Source organism: Myiozetetes cayanensis, unplaced genomic scaffold (assembly GCF_022539395.1).
Source record: "Myiozetetes cayanensis isolate MyiCay16 unplaced genomic scaffold, myiCay2020 scf2-11, whole genome shotgun sequence".
In the NCBI taxonomy this organism is placed as follows: Eukaryota; Metazoa; Chordata; class Aves; order Passeriformes; family Tyrannidae; genus Myiozetetes; species Myiozetetes cayanensis.
This window is the reverse complement of record NW_026087411.1, coordinates 51,096,385-51,116,602: the sequence shown is the minus strand read 5'-3', so window position 1 is coordinate 51,116,602 and position 20,218 is coordinate 51,096,385. Positions and strand designations below refer to the sequence as shown.

Below are 20,218 nucleotides of genomic sequence, written 5' to 3'. Positions count from 1 at the left end.
ATCAACATTAATAGGGTGCACTTTGGCAAGGTTACGGGAAATGTGACATCTAGCACTGGTTTAGACCCGGGAAGAAAAGGAGAGACTTTTGCACTGTGAACATAATCCAGAATATGCCACTTGCCATTAGTATTACAGAATTATCCCAGCCCATTTTATTTACTACTGGAGAAGTAATAATAGGGATTGTTTTTCCTAAGTGCCATGCTTTTCACACTGCTGTTAACCTTTGATGAATCCAATAGTAAATTACAGATATCTTGGTTATGCTCAGCATCCATTGTTCTGGTGTATGGGTTTAACATTTGTGACAGAAAATAGTTGCTAAACAAAGAGAAAATACAAAATATAAGATACTGCAAAATCCACTTTGTAAATAGTAGGATCTAAAAATGAAAAAAAGAGATGTATATAATCTTCCACAATTCAAAAATAAATGTTTTGAAGAGCTATAGAATAAATTTCGATTTGTTGAGTTAAAAACTCTTGCATGTATAACTTCCCTTGATAAATTTAATTCAAGCTAGTTTACTCAAATGAACTTTTCTTAAATGCAACATGAGATTGTTTTTAAGTATTTACACATTCAAAATATACATGTAGGACACAGATACTCTTTTCCAACTGCAAACATTGAGGAAAAATACTTTCTGTATAAATATATGGAACTGTTTATAGTTGTATTAATATAACTTGCATCCTTACAGGAACTTTCTAAACAGACTGAAGCAATGGCAGTGCAGGCTGAGAATCTGGTGAAGAATTCTTCTGAAATACAACTTGGTTCAAAGAACAAGCAGTCTCTTCAGCATCAGGCAAAATCAATCCAAGAACAAGTGAAAAAAGTGGAAGTTACTCTTGAAGAAGAGTATGTTCTTAACAAGTCCTAATATTTATTCTTCACTATAAGATTGTATCAGATTTCTAGAATACCTTGTCAGCATTTCACGTTGTCTCATCAGCTCCATCATTTCCAGCTTCCCTGGCATAAAAACCAAGTTATAGTACCAAATATGTCAAAAGAGTGTGTGCAAATGAAATATTTTTTTAATAATATATAGTTAGTAGAAGTTAGTTACATTTAGCCTGTCACTTATCTTTAAGTCCCAGTCTTGTAAAGAAGGGATAATTAAGCTCATTCTTGAGGTACTGGACCCTTTCAGAAAGAAAAAACTCAGTGCAAATATGAGAGGACCACATTTACTCTATTTGCCTCAGTTTTCCGTGTTCCACTTTCTCCTTAGGAGTGTCAAGAAGTGCCTTCATCTTAGCTGAATGCCCGATTATATTTCATAGGCAATATCAAAAGCTGCTTCTGCTGCTGCAAAAAACATAGACATAATTTGCAAAATTTTGTGGAAAAATTCAACAAGTTCAAACTCCAAGAGAAGCTTGTTAAATATTTGTAGCTTTTTGTTTTTGTAAAAATTTCATCCCTTCTCTCAAACAAGCAACTCAGTTACTCAACTTCAGCTGTTGCTATTCTCCTTTTATCCATCCATATATGCATACATTTATATATATGTATGAAATCATTATTTTTTTGCACATACTAGATCTGATACCCAAATTATAGATATATGTGCCAATTCTATCTTGTCTTACTAGAATTACTCTTTGAATAATTTGCTGTGCAAGTTTAAGCAGGTACTACCATCTCTATCTGAATATGAGCAAAGGGCCACACACAAATTATTGGGATTTTTTCCCCATATTGACCACTGCCATGCTAGTATGATTTTAATTTAGTGCTGTTTTCTTCCTAATGTGGAAGGACAGTTATAAGCCAGAATAACTAGCCTTTACAGTAAATGGTTATCAAATTTTTTATATAATGCTTTCTCCAATATGAAGTGTTACAGTGATTTGTGGTCAAATTCTACCATCTCTTACTGAATACTTTACCTTATACATAATTTTCTCCACTATTGCAAAACTACTGTGATTTTTTCAATCCAAGAAAATCTCCCGTCAAACAATGAATATTTATTTTTTAAATAATGTTATCTATTTTTAAATGAAAGTGATCATTGATATACCCTTTCAGTGTAGATATGAAATACGTTTCAATGAATTTATGCATTTTACAGGATGTCTGTGGTAATGTGACAAATAATAAAAAACTAAATCCATTCTGTAAAACATGCAAATATATACAATTCTCTGTAGTGAATGTAGAGGACATATAGTAAGTGTGTAAGGGTTATGTTTTAACTTGCATCACCAATAAAAATCTTGGCTGAATTTGAAGTGAAGGTATTCCAGATACATAAGGTACATACTATACCAATGAACAGCAAAAGGAGTGAAAAGTTTAAGCAGCTCTCCACAGCAAGAACTTAGCCCACCTGTTTTCCAAGGAGAACATGGACAGCTGTGCAGTGTGTTTGGGATAATATTCTTTATCTGCAGCTTTCCTAAAGCTGTCAGAAAAGCAGATACAAAAGCTAAGGATTTTCAGCAGTTGTGTCACTCATTTGGTCCCTTGGTTCTGATTTCCAGTTTTATTTTCCTGGGCTGGTCTTGAGTGAAATATTTTTGAGCATTGATTTCCTACAAGTAACTTGAATTTGCATACACTCTTATCAGTAAATGGCTGTTGACACTCCTAATTTTTTTTCATTTGAAAATAAATAGCAAAAAATAAAAATACTAATTTTTACATTTTTAGGCTACATCTTTTCTTAAAGTTTCCTCTAGCTTTAATAAGGGGGGGAAAGATGTTAAAACCTTTTTAACATGGAATGGTTTTTAAGGCTATATTTAAAAGGAACATGTATTTTGAAATTTTGTAATATTCAGACTTTTAGGGTGGAATTTTAATATTTTCAGTGAAATAGAAAATGTGTGTTTTGCAAGCTGTGTGCAGGGCCTACATTAGTACTGGTTTCTTTACAATTACTTGAAAGGAGCAGAAACTTGTATACTGGAAGTTAATGCTTTTAGGCCTTATATAATGGCCTTAGACTTATTACTTAGGACAAAAAAAAAAAAAAAAAGTGCTTTGCTTGCTATCCAAGACATAGAATAATCAGAATAATCAGTCATAAGCTGTCTCTGTTTAACATCCCTATAATGTATGTTTCAAAGAACATAAACCTATTAACTATGAGGAGGTTGAGTCCCATCTGTTGTTCATTCTTTGGCTTGATATGAAATCACTGCAGCAGAAAACACAAACTTCCTATAAGATGGGGAGATTGCTGTTATAAAAAAACAAGCTTAATAAAGCAGTCAAGCACTGGTGGCTATGTGTACATCCACATTACACATTTTAATGATTCTGGTCTAGGGACTAAATGGTTAAAATCTATGCACTCAGTTATCTAAATACTTAGATTTCTGATATAATCATAATTCCATATTATTTCATATAAATCCTACTGATGTTCTTTTTTCCTTCCCTTCCTGCAGTGGTGAGATTCTTGTACAGCTGATGAATAAAGCTGTACTTTCTTTTACCTTTTGGTGTTCCCACTATGGCTAGTATAACTGTTTGAATTTAGTGCACAGTCTAAGAGAGGACCAAGTCTAGAATTTAGATGCACGATTTGGTCCTCTAAAACCAGGAGTTTTTTAAAAGATCCTCCTGTAGATTGAATAAGTTCCATTTTTATTTTAGCAAGAATATGGGCAGCTTCATTATATTAAACTGTTTATTCTCTCTAATTAATTTGGTTGATTTTAGTATTAAAAGCATGGAAATGGTGAAAAACAAGTGGGATCATTTTGGCAGTAATTTTGAAGCTCTGTCCATCTGGATAGCTGAACAAGAAAAAGAACTGGAAACTCTGGAAACATCATCATCTCCTTTGGACATACAGATCAGCCAAATCAAGGTGATTAGTTCTTGTTACATTTAGCATTGAAAGCCCATTTATCTGTCATTTTGCTTGAGGCCAGTGGGAGAAGAGATATTTTACATGTTTCAAAACTACCATGATAATGTACCATTTTATACATGAATATACCAAGCAGTGAGGTTTTACATAAACTAAAGGAGAATTCTTACAGGCTGCCTTCTCTTTCAGTGTTTAGTTTACATATATGAAGACTTTGTGTGTATGGTTAAAAATATAATTTATACTCCTCTTATTTTTTGAGTAATCTCAACTGATGTACAAACCAGCTACATAAATATAAGGTTTGGGTTTTTTAAAACATATATTAGCTAGTGGCTATAGAACTTGGTTTTAATCTTGCAAGCTTAAGTTATAACATGATTTATGTATCTTTTATGCTGAAATAAAAACCTACATACCATTTATTGCTATTATATTTAACTTCCTTATGTATGTACACTTGTCTGTGTACATTCCTGTAGATATAGATAAATAGTGATTTAGTTTCATACTACCAAGGTGCATGTTGTCTCCAAGCATTGCATTTCAAGGGCTGACTTCATATCCTTCCTTTCATTTAAAATGTATCTTCTCTGAAAAAGCATGTTTCTAAGGGTACAGGGTTTCTCAGTACCTCCTGCACATTGCCATTTTCTCTATTCTGTGACTCAGTTGTTCTTCATAAGGTGCACAGGTGTGCAGCTGCTTGCAGACCAGCCTTGCACTAAGTATTTGCAAAGGATCCCATAAGGCACTTGTTTCATGTGACAGAAACAGTTTATCAAGAGACTTTCCTGTTCTGACTTTGTTCACAACTTTACATACACAAAATAAATAAAATCTCTTGAGTTCATCATTGAAGAATAAAACAGTGCTTGAGTTCTTGCTTCATCACCAAAGCTTCATCACAGTTTCCTTGTGAAATAATGTGTATGCACTTATTTCAGTGTTGTCATGCACTTATTCCGATCCAACATTGTCATGTTTTCTTGTTTTTCAGTAATTGGTGTTTAAGACAGAAAATAAGTGCATCAAAGTATGCTAACATTGCATTACAGTGTGTCAGTTCTTGCCTGTCTAAATGGAGCCTACTTAAGCCCTGCTAGCCTATTCCAGCCAACTTCCCAGAAAGGCCATTCCTTACTATAGATGCAGATAAGCAGTGATTTTTACACTGCATTGAAAGCTTCTGAAAATTCCACCATAATTCTTACACATTTAAACACCATGACAGAAATAAAATGGTCAGCAGATGATGTTTATGAACACCTGAGTGAACAGACATGAAGCAGAGAAAATCCTCAAGATAAGGCATAGGGGACATCATTGTACCTCAGATGGACAGACGAGCTTTTTGAGTGACATGAGAAACAAGTCATCTAACCTCCAGTGCATGGACATAAATGGAGGTCTACTTCAGCAACATTGCTTTGTCCCTGATTTTGAAGAATTTTTTACGTCTTGTTGTAAGTGTCCTGATGGAGTTACTCTGTGTCACAACACCAATCAGCATACTTTGTTCATAATTTCTACTACAACGTATCAGTAAGGAATATTGCAACATAAGGCAAATGAATAAAAAAATGTGTGTTCCTTGATATCTTTGGCTGACCAGATAAAAAACCCGGGGTCGGCTGAATGTAATGAGCCTACACCGTAGTGGTAATATTCTACTTTTGGTGACACTGATTGCAAAGCCCCAACGACTTCAGCAGAGCCAGATTTTCACCTACACATTTCTTCGAAATTCCTGGTGGAACAAAATGACAGTTATCACAAGTAGTTACCATTGGTGGCAGACTCAGTGAGAGTTTGAAGGCCTCAATTATCCACCTTCTTTTATGTAACTGAGTGAATTTAACAGAATAGCGTAGGAGTGAGAAAGCATTGCCTCATTTGTATCTGCTGCATTGTTAGATAATTTCAGCTTCAGAGCTGCAAATCTGGTATTTTTCCTCAGCACCATATTCTCATGCAAAAAAGATATTTTATAATCTGAATTAATTCAGAGTATATTGCATAAAGAAACGCTATAAATTCTTATAGCACCACCTTTTTTTCTGACAGTCACCCTGCTAATTTTTGACTGAATGTTGCAGAGAACTACTTCTGAGCTTTCTAATGGCAAGAAAGATCCTGTATTTTTATCGCAACTATAGCAGAAGTTGGGCACTTCCTATGCTTTGAGAATGCAATTTCAAGAAAGTTTTTGGTTGATTTCATATACATATATATCTTAACATTTTTATATCTGAGAATGCTATTGCCTATTTCAATTTGAAAGAACACTCTTGGCTTTTTCAAATCTCTCCTAGTGGGTGTTTTCCATTACTTTTGAGAAGAACTCATCAACAGTAATTTTGAAAAAAAACTGTGAAAAAACTTATTTCCAAGTTCATTGGTGCTTACTGAATAAATAGCCACTGAATGTGATACACTATAAGTTTGTTTCTTGAGTGTTGTAGCTGCCAGGTTTTCTTCTAATTTGTCATAAAACCAAGTGCAAAATAATAGGAGGCAGTTGCTATCATGAACCTGATAAAATGTAAAGGCAGTGCTAGTTTGTATTTATGCATTTACTAACTGATGTACAAGACAGATGAAAAGTACTAAAGACCATTATAACCCTTGTTTCATGGTTTCCTATTTACATTTTAATGTGGTTCTTTATTTAATACCCTGCCTAAGGGCACACTAACCCCACCTTATCATCTAGTTAAATTTATCCTTTATTATACCTTAGTATTTTAAATTAGAAAATGAAGACACTCTCAATTGTTTTTTAAATCATAGCATGTTTTATTTTGTTAGGGCTTGAAAACTTATTAAACGTAAGTAACCAACTGTTGGGGTTCAGCTCCTTTACCGTATTTTTTCAGTTATACACTCACATTTTTTGATCTTCTATTTATTTTGAATCTTAAAGAGAACTGTGTATTACTTTCCTGCAAAGTAAGAGATGTTAAAAATACGAACCATCCTGTCTACTTAGGAAGATATGCACCTCTACCAATTCTAATTGCTCTTTGTACACACTGTTTTTAGGGTAGGCTGTATTTTAAACCTTCTCCCATGCTAGTTTCAAGAAGAAAAAGGGTATTTACAGGTCATATTAAAGATTTTTGTAACAAGTTATTTCAAGTGGTCAATGAACTCTCGTCTTATATAGTTTTTTTGATGAAAGATATTAGTAGCTCAGGTAATAAAAGGAATTGGAAAATACTATTCTGATAATTAAAACCCTATTTTGCTTCTTTTTGCTATTACTTTACATTTTAGGTTATTAATAAAGAGATAGATGGTAAAATAACTGGAATCTTAAATCTAGAAGAGGAAGCTGAATCTTTTGCCCAGTTTGTTACCTCTGGAGAACGTGCACATATTAAAGCCAAACTGACTCAGGTCAAAAGGTATTGTGAAGAGCTAAGAGATCATGCACAGAGACTGGAAGGAACAATCACAGGGAACGCATCAGCACAGCAGAAATATGAAGAAAGTCTTAAACAGGTAGACAATGCAAAATTTAATGGATTGTTCGCAGCAATTTATAGAATTACTCTATATTTTTCAAAAATTGAATATAAAATGTGTATTATAATAAGATGGACAAAAATAAATAACTACATTTGAAGGTAATTGCAAGACCTAGATACATAAATTTATGCTTTGAATTACTTAAAATTACTGAAATATAAACCCTTAAAAATTATGCTGTCTTTTAGAAAACCTTAGTGATTCTCCTGCATATTGCACTATTGCACCACATCCATATTGCACTAATAAACCACATCCATACTTCTTACAAACACTTTAACTTCAATCTTGAGTTGATTGGAGGTTGTAAGGAAAATAATTTAAATACTATTATTGTGCCAGTCAGGAGATGCTGAGCACAGTAAGCCGTTTAACTTCAAAAGGCACTCAGCCCTACAAAGGCTTAGGATATAATATTCTCTTAGCAATAAGCATTTAAAAGATGTTATTTAAAGAATCATTTATGTAATTCCTGCTGGTTTTAAACTCTGGTTTACCTTTTTTTTCATAGGTGCAGCAGGCAGTGTCTGAATTTGAAGCTAAGGTGGCTGAGCCTCTCACATCGTGCTCTTCAGCAGCAGCAACATATGCAGCCCTTCAGGACTGCACGGTGAGCATGTGGCCAGCTATTCCCCTCACTGACTCAAGGGAAATGGTGTCACACTGACCTCCTTACAGAAATGCCAGTAACCTCCAGACTGGGGGCTGCCTGATGCCACACAGCCCGTGGATGGAGGCAGAAGGAGGCAAGGGCTGCCTGCCTGAGTTAGGGAAGGCTTAATTACTTCCTCAGCTATTTCTTGTCACCATTTCAGACAGGCTTGGAGAGTTTCTTCCCCACTCTAGAGAAAGGACAGCCTAAAAGTATGACTTAATCCTTCAGGTTACTGTTTTTAACTTCATGCATCTAAAACATTATGAAAAATAAAACATAAGAAGCAATTCTGTTAGATATTTTTCCTCTAAGACTTTTATGAAACTTGGATCTTGGTATAGCTAACTCTGTGATTTAAAAAAATATATCCTTAGAAGTAGTTTTTCTTGGACAATGTGGAGACTGGACAGAGTTTCAACTGACAAACTTTTTTCTGTGATACTAGAAGCCATCGGTGTTAGGACGTTTGGTTCAGTCCATTACAAAAGCAAAACAAATATTGGATTCATATTCAAAGTACAAATTATCCCTAATCTCAGGGAATTTGGTGTAGTATTTTTGTCTGTAAGTTCTGATATGTTCTTCCCACAATAATCATTATCTTTCTTTACAAGAAATTATTATAAAAAATTTTACGCAGATTGTTCTTGCAGTAAAATGCGTATAATTTCTTTTGAACTTAGTGATAACTACTTGCAAAGGCTGTATGCAAGGGAGACCTGACCTGTCTACTTCAAAAAACCTTTTTGAGGAAAAGTACTTTGCATATGGAGAATTTATTCAGAAAGCACACATTACTGGCTTTTAAACATTATGAATATGCTGAGTACACTGTTGTAAAGTCTTGTTCTGCCTAGGGGATCATGAAGATTAAATGCCTTAATGTGAAATTATCAGCAGCTTTTTCCTGTATAATTTATATTTCTTCCTATATTTGATTTCTTGTAATTATAACTATTACTACTGTTGTTACTCTTGCACACCTGTGAATTCTAACTCATCGTGCTACATTTCAATCATTTTCACAAATGTTTCCTGCTTTCTAGAAATTGCAACACCCCAAAGTCTAGTCAGCATCAGGTACCATTTGTATTAAAAATATCTTTAGCTGATACTGACAGAAGTTTCCAGTAACTGTTCCTTACTTCTCCTGCGTCGTGACAAGTCTGGTAGTCTTCACATGTTGGAGTGAGGTTTTGTGTTTACTGTGTATAAATTAGGGCAACTCTTAGTTGTTAAGGAATTTGGAGCTTTTTTCTGAATTTAGACCTCTGTGATACATGGATGATGCTGTGTTGCATGCCCGTTCAGAAGATCTGACTCTATAGTTGCCAAGTTTTTTCTTTAGCACTGTTTTTAGGAAACTCTTCCCCACCACAAGCTTGTTCACTGATATGCTTGGAACACATGTATACGGGATAGATCTGAGCAATATGTAAGCTAAACAGTGACTTCATGATCTGATGGATGCAGCATTGCTTCAAACTTACGAGTAGGAGTACAGAATTTTTCCCACTGTTGTTACCATAGCTCTGTTTTTTATGTATGTGACTTCTGTTCATTAGGACCTTTGTCATACAGTGGAAAAATTGAGCAGCCCTCTGGCCTCTCTCTCAGCCAGTGTCCGTAAGGTGGCCAGCAAAGAAAAAGCTGCTCAGGAGGTCACAGCACTACAGCAGAAATATGAAAAAGTGCTAGAAAATGCTAAAGAGAAACAGACCTTATTAGAGACTCTTCTGGCTCAGTGGCAGAAGTGAGTAAACTCTCACATCTGTTATGATGGACACAGAGACCTTCCTGTGGTCCATGTGGGACTGAGGGGATGACTTGGTAACCTGTGTTGTGATTTTGTTAGGCAGGAGAAGGAGCTGCCTGCCTTCCTGGCCTGGTTGGAGGGATGTGAAGCTACAGCCCAACCTTCAGAGCAGTATGTGTCTGCTGATAGAGTTAAGCTGGAAAATGAACTCCAGTCCCTGCAGGTATGTTTCAATTAAAATATTGTCACTCTACATTTCTTGGTGTATTTCTGTGTCTTTTGAAGGATGGACTTGCTCAATTATAGTCTGACAAGTCACTTGATTCTGGGCTTTGGAAATGTCCTAGGAAGTATTACATTGTCACTGTTGTTAGTTCTCAAAGACAAGAATCACAGGAAGAATGTTACTTCTAACTGTAATATGCCAACTCAATAAAAAAGAAAAATGCTCTGATGTATCTTATTATCTGTCAATGAAGATCAAGGATCTGCTTGCCAGAGCATCCATTCTCTAGAGAAATTCCTTTGTTAGTCAATATTACTTTTTTTTTTTTCGAATGTGAGAAAAGTTGCTCAGATGAAAAAATGCTCAAAGGTTTTGAAATCACAAAGAAATTCTGATTTTTTTTTTTTAAACACAGGATTTTCATCCTATTATAAATTTCTTAGGATTTTTTTGCCATTTGTTTTTAGAATAATATGAAGCAGTTGGCCAAATGTAGCATCTTTTGTACCTTCCTTAAAGCCAAGTAGTCCATAATTTCAGTTTTAAATATTACTGAAGAATAGCAAAACTCTTTTGCTTTGGGGTTATTTTTGAGTTTTGTGCTTTTCTTTTTTTTTGGGGGCCAGTTTGCAACATTTCCTCACAATTTTATTGCTGCACATAAAATACGTTGCAAAATGTGGTCTTCATTTTAGCCACTGTCATTATACAGTAGAGCTATATGGAAAGATCACACTTTGGCCTAAAGGCGAAAAAAACATCTACTGTTGCAGATTTATCTGTCTGAGAGGTGTTGAGTACCTGCTTGTCCTAATAGACCTCAGCTCCTCCAAGAATTTGACTATGCTCACTTACTTGTTTCAAAAGTGGTGTACTGGAAATCTGCAGATGTCTTTTTATTGTTTTTGTTATTTTGCATAATGTGATGCTCTTCTTAATCTGAAGGTTTTACAATCCACTGTTTTCCCAGGATTTACAAGCAGACATTGTGTCCCATGCTTCAGTCTATGACAGCCTAATACAGTTAAATGAGTCGCTATTTCCAACAGCTTCGAACCAGTGTGTGAAAAAAATAGAGGAAAAATTTGAAGAGCTGGATAAGAGGTGGAAAGCTTTACCACAAACTGTTGATAAAAGGTTTGTGCTTCAGAGTGTTTTTTACATGTAAAGTAAGCAATATCCAGATGAGGAATCCCAATCCCAATACATATTTTTTATATATCACCATTAGGAAAACAAAGGTTTAAGATCGATACTGAACCCTGAGGTCCCAGGAATAGGGGGATGAGAATCCCACACATTTATGATGCTGTCTTTTTTGACATAAACTCTCCCTATTTTTTTGGTAAAAGGGTTCTGTTTGAAGGAGTGCAGGGCAAGAAATGAAGGTAATGTTGCATTTCCTCAGTTAAAATTTCCCAGGTAACTTCAAAAATCTCTAATACCTGCTCTGAATTTTTTAAGTTATATGATTTATCTTATACAAAGCCATACTATTGTATTCTTTAACCCCCTTTGAAGCTTTTATTTGCCATAAATGTTCAATTGTTAGGCTTCTGGCTCATAATAAGCTCAGGAAAACTGTCTCCTTTTTTGAAACTGTCTGCTATCATATATTTAGATTTCAGTTCTTTTCATGATGAACACATGTATTTTGCCATTTTTAATGTAGCTTAAATAATAAATCCGGATCAATAACATAATCTACTGTTATCAATATGATTTTTTTTTCAATGTAATGATCTGTATGTTGAAAATTAGGTAGAGAAATTTGTAAGAGAAATGAGAAGGTAAATTGCAAGGTCTTTTTTAAGGTCGAGGTTTAGAAACAGTTCTGCTGAGTACTCCTCAGGACACATTCTTCTTTTGAATTGTGTTCCGCTGAACAGACTTGATCCTCACTTACTTAAGTGAAAGCTGAGCACGCGGTTCCTCATCCCCTACCCAAATTCATAAGACTCTCGCTTTATATTCTGTGTTGCTCATGATAGGGCAAACGGAATTGCTATGTCTGAAAATTAAAGTTAAGCTTTAATTCAATATTTAATTCAGTAATTCACTGTTCTTTTTGATGGGACTAGACCCATGAAGAAAAGGTGAAGAATGTGTCTTGATTGCTTGGGGCACTTCTAACGGTTGATATAAATAGAACAGTGAAAACAGGGAAGAGCCAAATGTGCTTTCAAAATGTTTTGTTATTTCCCAGTTAAAAAATCAACACAGGAGTCATCACATTCACAAAATAAATTGACATTTCTTTCTTTCCTTGCATGTGGCATTGATTTTAATGCTGACCAGTCAGCTGTGGTTTTGATTACGGGTAGTGATTAATTTACATCAAGTGCTTTCATATTTACATCTGACATTCTATAGGATCAACTTCCTTCAATCTCTTGTTGCTGAGCATGGGCAGTTTGATGAGCTCCTGCTCAGGTTTTCAGACTGGATTAAGCAATTTCTTGCTGAACTACAAGCCACTTCAGAGATAAACACAGCTGATCAACAACTAGCTGCATCTCACAATAAGGTAAACTTTTGGATGTAAATATTAAAGACAGAGAAATTGTACAGTGCATTCAGCTAAATGCTCATCTAAAATTAGCAAGTAATTTATTTGTTTCAAAACCAATATGCTCTTGCAGTCACATACAGATTTCTGTTATTTGACAAGTTTAAAGCAAAATTGTAACACTGAAGACCCCTCAGTAGTACTTTTTTCACTTATAAGTTTAGTACTAAAATGTTTCCTAAACTCTTGATTGGAAGAAGAAACTAAGCCCCTTTTTTTTTCTTTCCCATAGAACCACTCAATGGAAGTTGAAAGTAAGAAACAGCAGTTACAGAGTCTGAAGGAACATGTAGATAAATTGTGTTCTTTCAGCAGCCCAGAGGACCAGCAGATATTGCAGGCAAAGACTGAAGATTGCTTTCAGATCTTCCAGGAGGCAAGTCAAATAACTAGCCAAAGACAAGAGGCTCTGGATCAGCTGCGAGTTTTCCTAGAGCTCCAAAGTGCTGCAACAGGAGTGCTCCACCAGCTGAAGCAGACAGTGGAGAAAACAGGGAATATAGATAAAGCCAAATCTGAATTACTGGAGAAAGAACTCAGTGGTGTTATTCAAGATCTTAACAAGTTGGAATCTGTTGCCATCAGTTTGGATGGTTCCCTTACTAAGGCTCAATATCACCTGAAACACAGCATTTCTGGGCAGAGGACCTCCTGCAGGACTGTGGTGGATAACCTGTGCGTGGAACTGGAAGCAGTTCAAAACCTGCTGGGGACCAAACAAAGTGAGGCAGAAGCACTTGGAGCCTTGCAAAAATCTTTCATGGAGCGTAAAGAACAGTTACTGAAGAGTATTGAAGATATTGAGGAAAAGGCTGACAAGGAGGGCCTGAAGGAGGCAACAATACAAGCCCTCCAGCAAAGGTAAAAACATTGGCACTTCCAGACTTTCTTGCAGTCTCTAGACCTTTCATGATGCATTGGAGGCATATGTGTGTTTTCTGCTTGGGTGCTCTATTTCTTACCAAACATATGTATCTACTTAATAAAAATTTGTAAATGAGAGCGCTGTTTGGATGGAGGGAGAACATGCACAAAACATTTAGGAACTCCTGCTAATTTTTTATATTGAAAGAACAGTAATGAAAGTCTGTGTCTCAAAAATATATTTTGTCTGAATGAATCTAAGGTCTAAACAGCTATTAGAAATCCCACATAATATAACTCTCTCTACTCTTACAGAACTGAAGACTCTGACAAAAGAATTGCAAACACTTATTATAATAAAGTATTAATATAAATATCTGAGTATATTTCCAAGTGACTGTGTGAGGTGAAGGTGCATGTATATCTCAGTGATTGTATAGTTGTATATGTATTAGAAAAATCATATTCTGAAACCCGTTGTAGCAGAAAAAAACTTAGATAACACTTTGTTTTTTTGAAGACATTGTAGAAAATGTTAGAAAGAGGGAGCTTTATGCACAGTAACTCTAACAATAACTGTTTCACTCTTTCTTCCTCCTTTCTCTTACAAAAAAAAGCCAAGATGAGTAAATTTGAAACCTGCTTTTTAATTTGCAGATTAAGGATCTTTAACCAGTTAGATGAAGAACTGAATTCTCACCAGCATGAACTCCAGTGGCTCATGGGCAAAGCAAAACAAATAACCCAAAAAGATATCTCACTTGCTCCTGAGACTGACAAAGAGATAAATTGCTTAGAATCTCTGTGGAAGGATACCAAGAAAGTTATACAGGAAAAGTAAGTAAATCTTTAGCTTAAGATGCAAAAAGAGAGGATAGGGGAAGAGACACAGTTATTACATTTCATATCTTCTTGCTATATTAGTCAAATAAAACCAAGGCTTTTAGGTAAAAACACAGTGTAAAGAAGAATATTTGTACCAGCTGTACTCATACTATTAATAAAGCCACAAATAGGTCCTCAGTACAGTATGTGCAGATATACATATGTGTTATTGCCTGTTATTGTTTACTCTTCTGAAAGATAAAAAATCTCCTCTGAGATTTGATTGTCACTCTAGCTGGCACATATTTTCATTCTCTATTGTATATATGTTTCTGACAATTCTATATTTAGTGGTCCTAGATAATTTTTTGATTGAAGTCTTTCTGTCTGCCCAAGAGACCAGGCTCATAATAATCATTAGTCTGTAGTCAGTTACACTGATTATCAATGTTTTATCAATGAAAACTGATAAAAAGGAGGTAAAAACACTGAAGAAAGTTTTATCATATCATTTTCTTTGTCTTGACTGCCTCATCATCTTTAAAGAAAACCAGTAGTGTTTCCTCTCTTGTATAGACAAAATTTTAGACCCTCCTGAACCTGCTTATTTTGGAGAAATCTTTGGAGCATTCAGAGTCAGCTCCTAAAGCTATTACTCCTCTTTTTTGTCAGATGTCATGTTTCCTGAATTCCTTTCGCTGACAGTGTTCTACAACTAAACATGTTCAAAGTTATTAGTCTTTCTTCTCTCTCTTCAGTATAAACAACGGGAGTGGATTGATTAGGGTTTTTTTCTTTGCCTGAGCATAAGTAGGCTTTTCTAGAGAGGGAGTGGAAAAAAAACATTAGACCTGTTCTTAGCAGACATTTAATCCATTCTTAGTAGAATGACGGGTAAGTTCAATGTAATGTTTTAGTCCCAAAAGCAAACATGCAACAATTGAAGGACAAAATAGGCAGACTTATCTTGCATGCTTTAGTCTTTATTTTTGCCTCTTTTTAACAAAAAGCACTCCATGTTAAACAAGTTTTTAAAAAATGAGCATTCTTTTAATATGTTTTCCAGTCAAAAAGATGCTTAACTTAGGAACTGAGAAGTTTGAATTCCAGTTTCAGTCTTTTTTTTTTCTGAAATCAGTTGCTTTGATACCTGATATATATGAGATGTAATTCATATACTGTCTCTTCAGTGAGATGTTTTGTGATTTATAGATCTGCAGTGATTTGTAAAACCAAAATATTAATAGTTCCCTGGCTGGCCAAATCATGTTTAGCGTTGCATCCTGATTTTCCTGTGTGAATTGCTGTCATGTTCTCTATCCTTCAGGAACATGATAACAAGTGGTACTAATTCAGCCTTTTCTCATTACAGAAAGGAGCAATCCTGCATTCTTATTGATCTGATGAAGGAATATCAGAGCTTGAAGTCAACAGTCATGAAAGTCATAGAGAGTGCTAACAGTGCTTCTGTGATCAAATCCGTTTGGAAGGACCATGAAGATGTCAGGCGAACATTATCAAAGGTAATTACATATGTTTGCCTTAGAGAGATATAAATGATTTGTTATTTAGATGGATTTTTTTGTTTGTTTGTTTGAAAGGTGCCCTTGACTTGTGTTTAAAGTTCCTTGAGTTTACTGTCAAATCTTTTTGCACTGACATTTGTCAGGGTTTAAATTTTACTGATTCTGGTGAGGAAAGAATATGGTCCTTTCAGCATTTTGGTGAGATCCATTCCTGTGTATTTTCATTGTTGTTGTTTGTAATTTTAGCATCTGTAAGTGCAAAATGGTAGTTTATATGGAAAATATAAGTGGAAAATTATGGAAAGTTCTTTATATAAAATATGTTGACTATGGAAGGATAGTTCTAGTCAACATATTTTAATGTTTTTCCATATTGGGTAATTTTTGAAATAGATAAAAGGCCACATAAAACGTGAATTGCACAATGTGTGCAATTTTTATGTCTGTCTCTTTCCCTCAGAAAACTTCTTCCATGGGGTACTGGCCATTGAGCAGAGATAAGGAATTTGGATCCCTACATTGCATTCATTTCACTGCATCATATTTCAAAAATTCTAAATTCTGATTTTCAACAGCCTGTCAGGATAAACAGTTCTGAGTTAAACTCTTTCTGTTCTTTTGGAGGGAAATTTCATTTAGAAGCCTACTGAGCTCTTGATTAAAAATCTTTCAGTCAGATCTGTACAAACCTCATTCTAAACTGTGCATATTTATGGCCTCTTTCTAATAGACATCTTAAGTAGAACAGAAAGCCAGAAGAGAGTTCATCTGTCTAACAAAGAAATTCATGTAACTTCCATGTGATTTCTCTCCTTTGAGACTTGGGCTGTGGAGAATTACCTGCTACAACATTGGCCTGAAGGGATTGGAGCGCAATAAATATTTCTTTTCATTGACAGTGTTTTAAAGATTTCCCTATGCCTAGGATTGCAAATTTAGTAGTCCTGAAGATTTTGTCTAATTCCTTTCTGAACACATCTGTACTTTAATTTTCCAGAATATCTAGTAGTATCTAGTTCTAGAATATCTGGAATATAGAGATTACAGAATATCTAGTGTCCTCTAGAATATCTAGAGTTTTCTAATTCTAAATTTTATTTGCAGCACCCTCTGTTTACCCTACTGTAATTCCAGAGAGTGGTTAGTCAATGACAAAGATTTTATTTATTTAAAAAAGAAACAAAACAAACAAACAAACCAAAACAAAACAAAAAACAAACAAACAAAAAACCAAACCCAAAAAAACCTATATGATTATGCTCATGAGAAGATCATTTCAGTTGCTCTGTCTTTTGTGGAATAGTTAAATGGTTTGCTTAATGAGAATTGTCAAATTCATAACACAGGGCTAGGAATGAACGTGGAGAACTGGATTTTTCTTTCTTTCTTTATGGCTTCATTTCACAAGCAAATATTTATGTCCACAGCATGAAGCTGCCAAGAATGATCTGAGTGATAAACAAAAAGACCTGGATACTTTCACTAATAAAGGGAAACATTTGTTAGCGGAATTGAAAAGAGTGCATAACTGCGACTCCACTGCGGTAAAAACAGACATGAACTCTATGGTGGACAAATGGCTAGATGTAAGAGTCTGATGTTTATACGCTCAATATAGTTTTTATGTTTGGCTAAGGTTACAATATTTGTATTTTCTTGGGATTCTTAGAGTGCAGTTGTTTAGTAAAATTTACTTTGAAGTATATCTCAAAGGTTTAAATCACAGGGATTTGGCGTCCACTGTACGCACAAAGTTACGGCATCAATTTGATAGATTTAAAATGATGTCTTATAAAAATGTATGAATGTTCCTAGTATAAATTTGCTCAGTGCACAGTTCTGAGGTTAAATTTTAATTGGACTCACACCTAATGTATACCAGCATTACTTTATTAAACTAAATTGGACTAAATAAATTAGGCAATAAATTACATTAAGCTACACTATGAAAGATATGAATATATTGAGAGAGAAAATATTATAGCAGACAAACATAATATAAAAGCTATTCATAGAATGACAGATTAGTCTGGGTTGGAAGGGATCTTAAAGATCATCTAGTTCCAACTCCCTTGCCATGGGCAGGAACACCTTCCACTAGAACCAGGTTGCTCAAAGCCCTGTCCAACCTGGCATTGAATATTTCCAGAGATGGGTTGTCCACAGTTGCTCTGGACAACCTGTTGCAGTGTCTCACCACTCTCACATTAAAGGATTTATTTCTAATATTTTACATTTTCACATTTATAATGCTTTATTAGCAAATTCCTATACTACATAAGAAAGATAAATGTAGGGAGTTTTGAAATATAAAGTTTATTTGGATATAAAACTCCCAGTAAAAATATACAAATATTTAAAAATAGTCAGGTATGTTTTTTGTTAATTTTATGATCTGGATAAATAAATTGAAATTAGAATATAAAACTTATAACTAAATCTAAGAAAATTTTTTCACCCAGGCTTACTAATTATTTTTTATGCACTTGTCTTATAACTGACTGCAAAGTAAAGAAATCTAAAACTGTGAATAGTACTGATACATCCTCCTATTCTAAAAGGTGTCTGAAAGAATTGAAGATAACATCGACCGACTGAGTGTAAGCGTGTCCCTCTGGGATGACATCCTGAAAACTGGAGATGAATTAGATGGATGGTCTAATAAGTACATTTCTCAGCTGAATGAAGGCATCAACAACTTCAGTAACAGTCAGAGAATGGAGATTCTCCTGAAAGACTTCCAGGTTCTTATCCATAAATCAGCAATAAAAATGTTCTGGACCAAAATCTCTATGCCAGGCCCATAGATAAGACTGTGCTGTTGTAGACCATGGTGTACTCTGTTCAAGTGGTGGTACCACTAACCCCATAGCTAGCTGAGGGCATTCCAGTCCTTTGTTTTGAAGGTGTTTGCTTCTGACAGAAACAATAATGGAACGTCTTACTAAATATAAACTCCATAGTTATTTTGGTTCTAGCAGTTACATTTGGTTCTAGACTGAACTCTGTTCCAGTAGAAACTAATGGAAATTTTAGACAACTTCAGCTGTATTTAATAAAAAAGTAATAGTTTCTAAAATCTTATCTAAGAAAGTAGATTTTCCAGGCAATAAAAACGATACACTAGAAGGCAAATTTTAATGTCAGGTTCTAACAATTTCAGTTAGATGATGACTTTTTTTCTGGATAGTGTTAAACTGTTTTAGAAATCGAGCCAGTGTTCAGGATGCATTCTGACTCTATTGACTTAAAATATAAATCAAATCAACCATAGAATAAGCCATATTTCACTTAATTGAAATAAATTATGTCCTTACAAAGATGCCCAGTGAACACATTCAATTAGTATGATAGAATATAAAATGTTGATAAATTAATATTTTCCTCAGGACAAGCTTTATCTAATGCCTTTGTAGTTATATAGCAAACAGACCACCTAAATTCACCACTGTTAAAACTGATCGGGAGTAAAAGCAGACAGTACCCAAACAAGAAGGTGTACCTGATTTTCAGGAGGGCCAGAATAGCAGAAGATGTGAGCAATGTGTGTACATTTACAGTCACAGAATGCATGGTCCATAATAGTTGTTTTGCACTTTGTTTTGCAAAGGCAGGAGGAAAGACACTTCAGCGGCAGAAAGGTCCTGCCCTCTCAGCAATCAGAAATAGATGAGCATGGAGAGAAACAATCAGTGTACCTTTTATATGGTCCAATTCACTGTCCACTTTCTTGATTAGTCACCTAATATTATATCCTCCCTAACACAAATACCCCCTGAGTATCCTTCTGAGGCCACATGAACTTCTGCCATTCAGGGCAGATGTTAAATGCAGCAATTGAGTCCTGAAATCCACTGTCCAATCTTTTAATTGGAGTGATCTGCTTGAATTTTTTTGGAAAAGCAAATTTGGGTAATGGGCTAGACACACCAATGGCTTGCATGATACTTCAGAACTACAAATTATGGTATTCTCTTTGCTTTACTATTATGTTTCTAATAAGTAGAATATTTCTTTATAACTTGGATCTACAAATACAGTAAATACATGGTCCAGATATGTCAGTGAATTTTTTGATATTAAAATTTATTTCTGCGTCTACTTCTTTTTGCAAGAGCTCACTTGTAATGGTAATTTAAAAATAAACTAATACAATTTATTTTATTAATAAATAGTAATAAAAATCAGAGACCATGTGTAATATACTCTGCGTGCCATTACGTGGAATCTAACAACCCCAGAAGATTTTTCCAGTCAAATAAACAATGACATCTCCATCTTTATTTTGCCAGTTTTAACGAATTAAATCTGTTAGGGCATTTTAAATGCTAATAATGTGTGCAGTTCTTTTAAAGGAGGGGAAAATTTCTCAGAACTGAATCTAATAAAGGAAAAGAGATGGGAAATTTTTAAAGCAGAAA

General features: G+C 34.8%; 1 protein-coding gene across 17 annotated transcripts in view; it reads left to right on the top strand.

The window, feature by feature from the left end:
- SYNE1 (spectrin repeat containing nuclear envelope protein 1) overlaps positions 1-20,218 on the top strand; it is a 298,651-nt gene that overhangs the window by 102,235 nt on the left and 176,198 nt on the right. For all 17 annotated transcript variants that reach the window (XM_050314877.1, XM_050314878.1, XM_050314876.1 and 14 more), the window contains 13 exons: positions 708-868; positions 3,689-3,839; positions 7,122-7,349; positions 7,888-7,986; positions 9,597-9,784; positions 9,887-10,010; positions 10,984-11,150; positions 12,387-12,540; positions 12,815-13,443; positions 14,104-14,283; positions 15,644-15,794; positions 17,225-17,383; positions 18,359-18,541. In XM_050314877.1, coding sequence (XP_050170834.1) covers positions 708-868; positions 3,689-3,839; positions 7,122-7,349; positions 7,888-7,986; positions 9,597-9,784; positions 9,887-10,010; positions 10,984-11,150; positions 12,387-12,540; positions 12,815-13,443; positions 14,104-14,283; positions 15,644-15,794; positions 17,225-17,383; positions 18,359-18,541 — 2,574 coding nt within the window. The remainder of the gene's footprint in view (positions 1-707; positions 869-3,688; positions 3,840-7,121; positions 7,350-7,887; positions 7,987-9,596; positions 9,785-9,886; positions 10,011-10,983; positions 11,151-12,386; positions 12,541-12,814; positions 13,444-14,103; positions 14,284-15,643; positions 15,795-17,224; positions 17,384-18,358; positions 18,542-20,218) is intronic.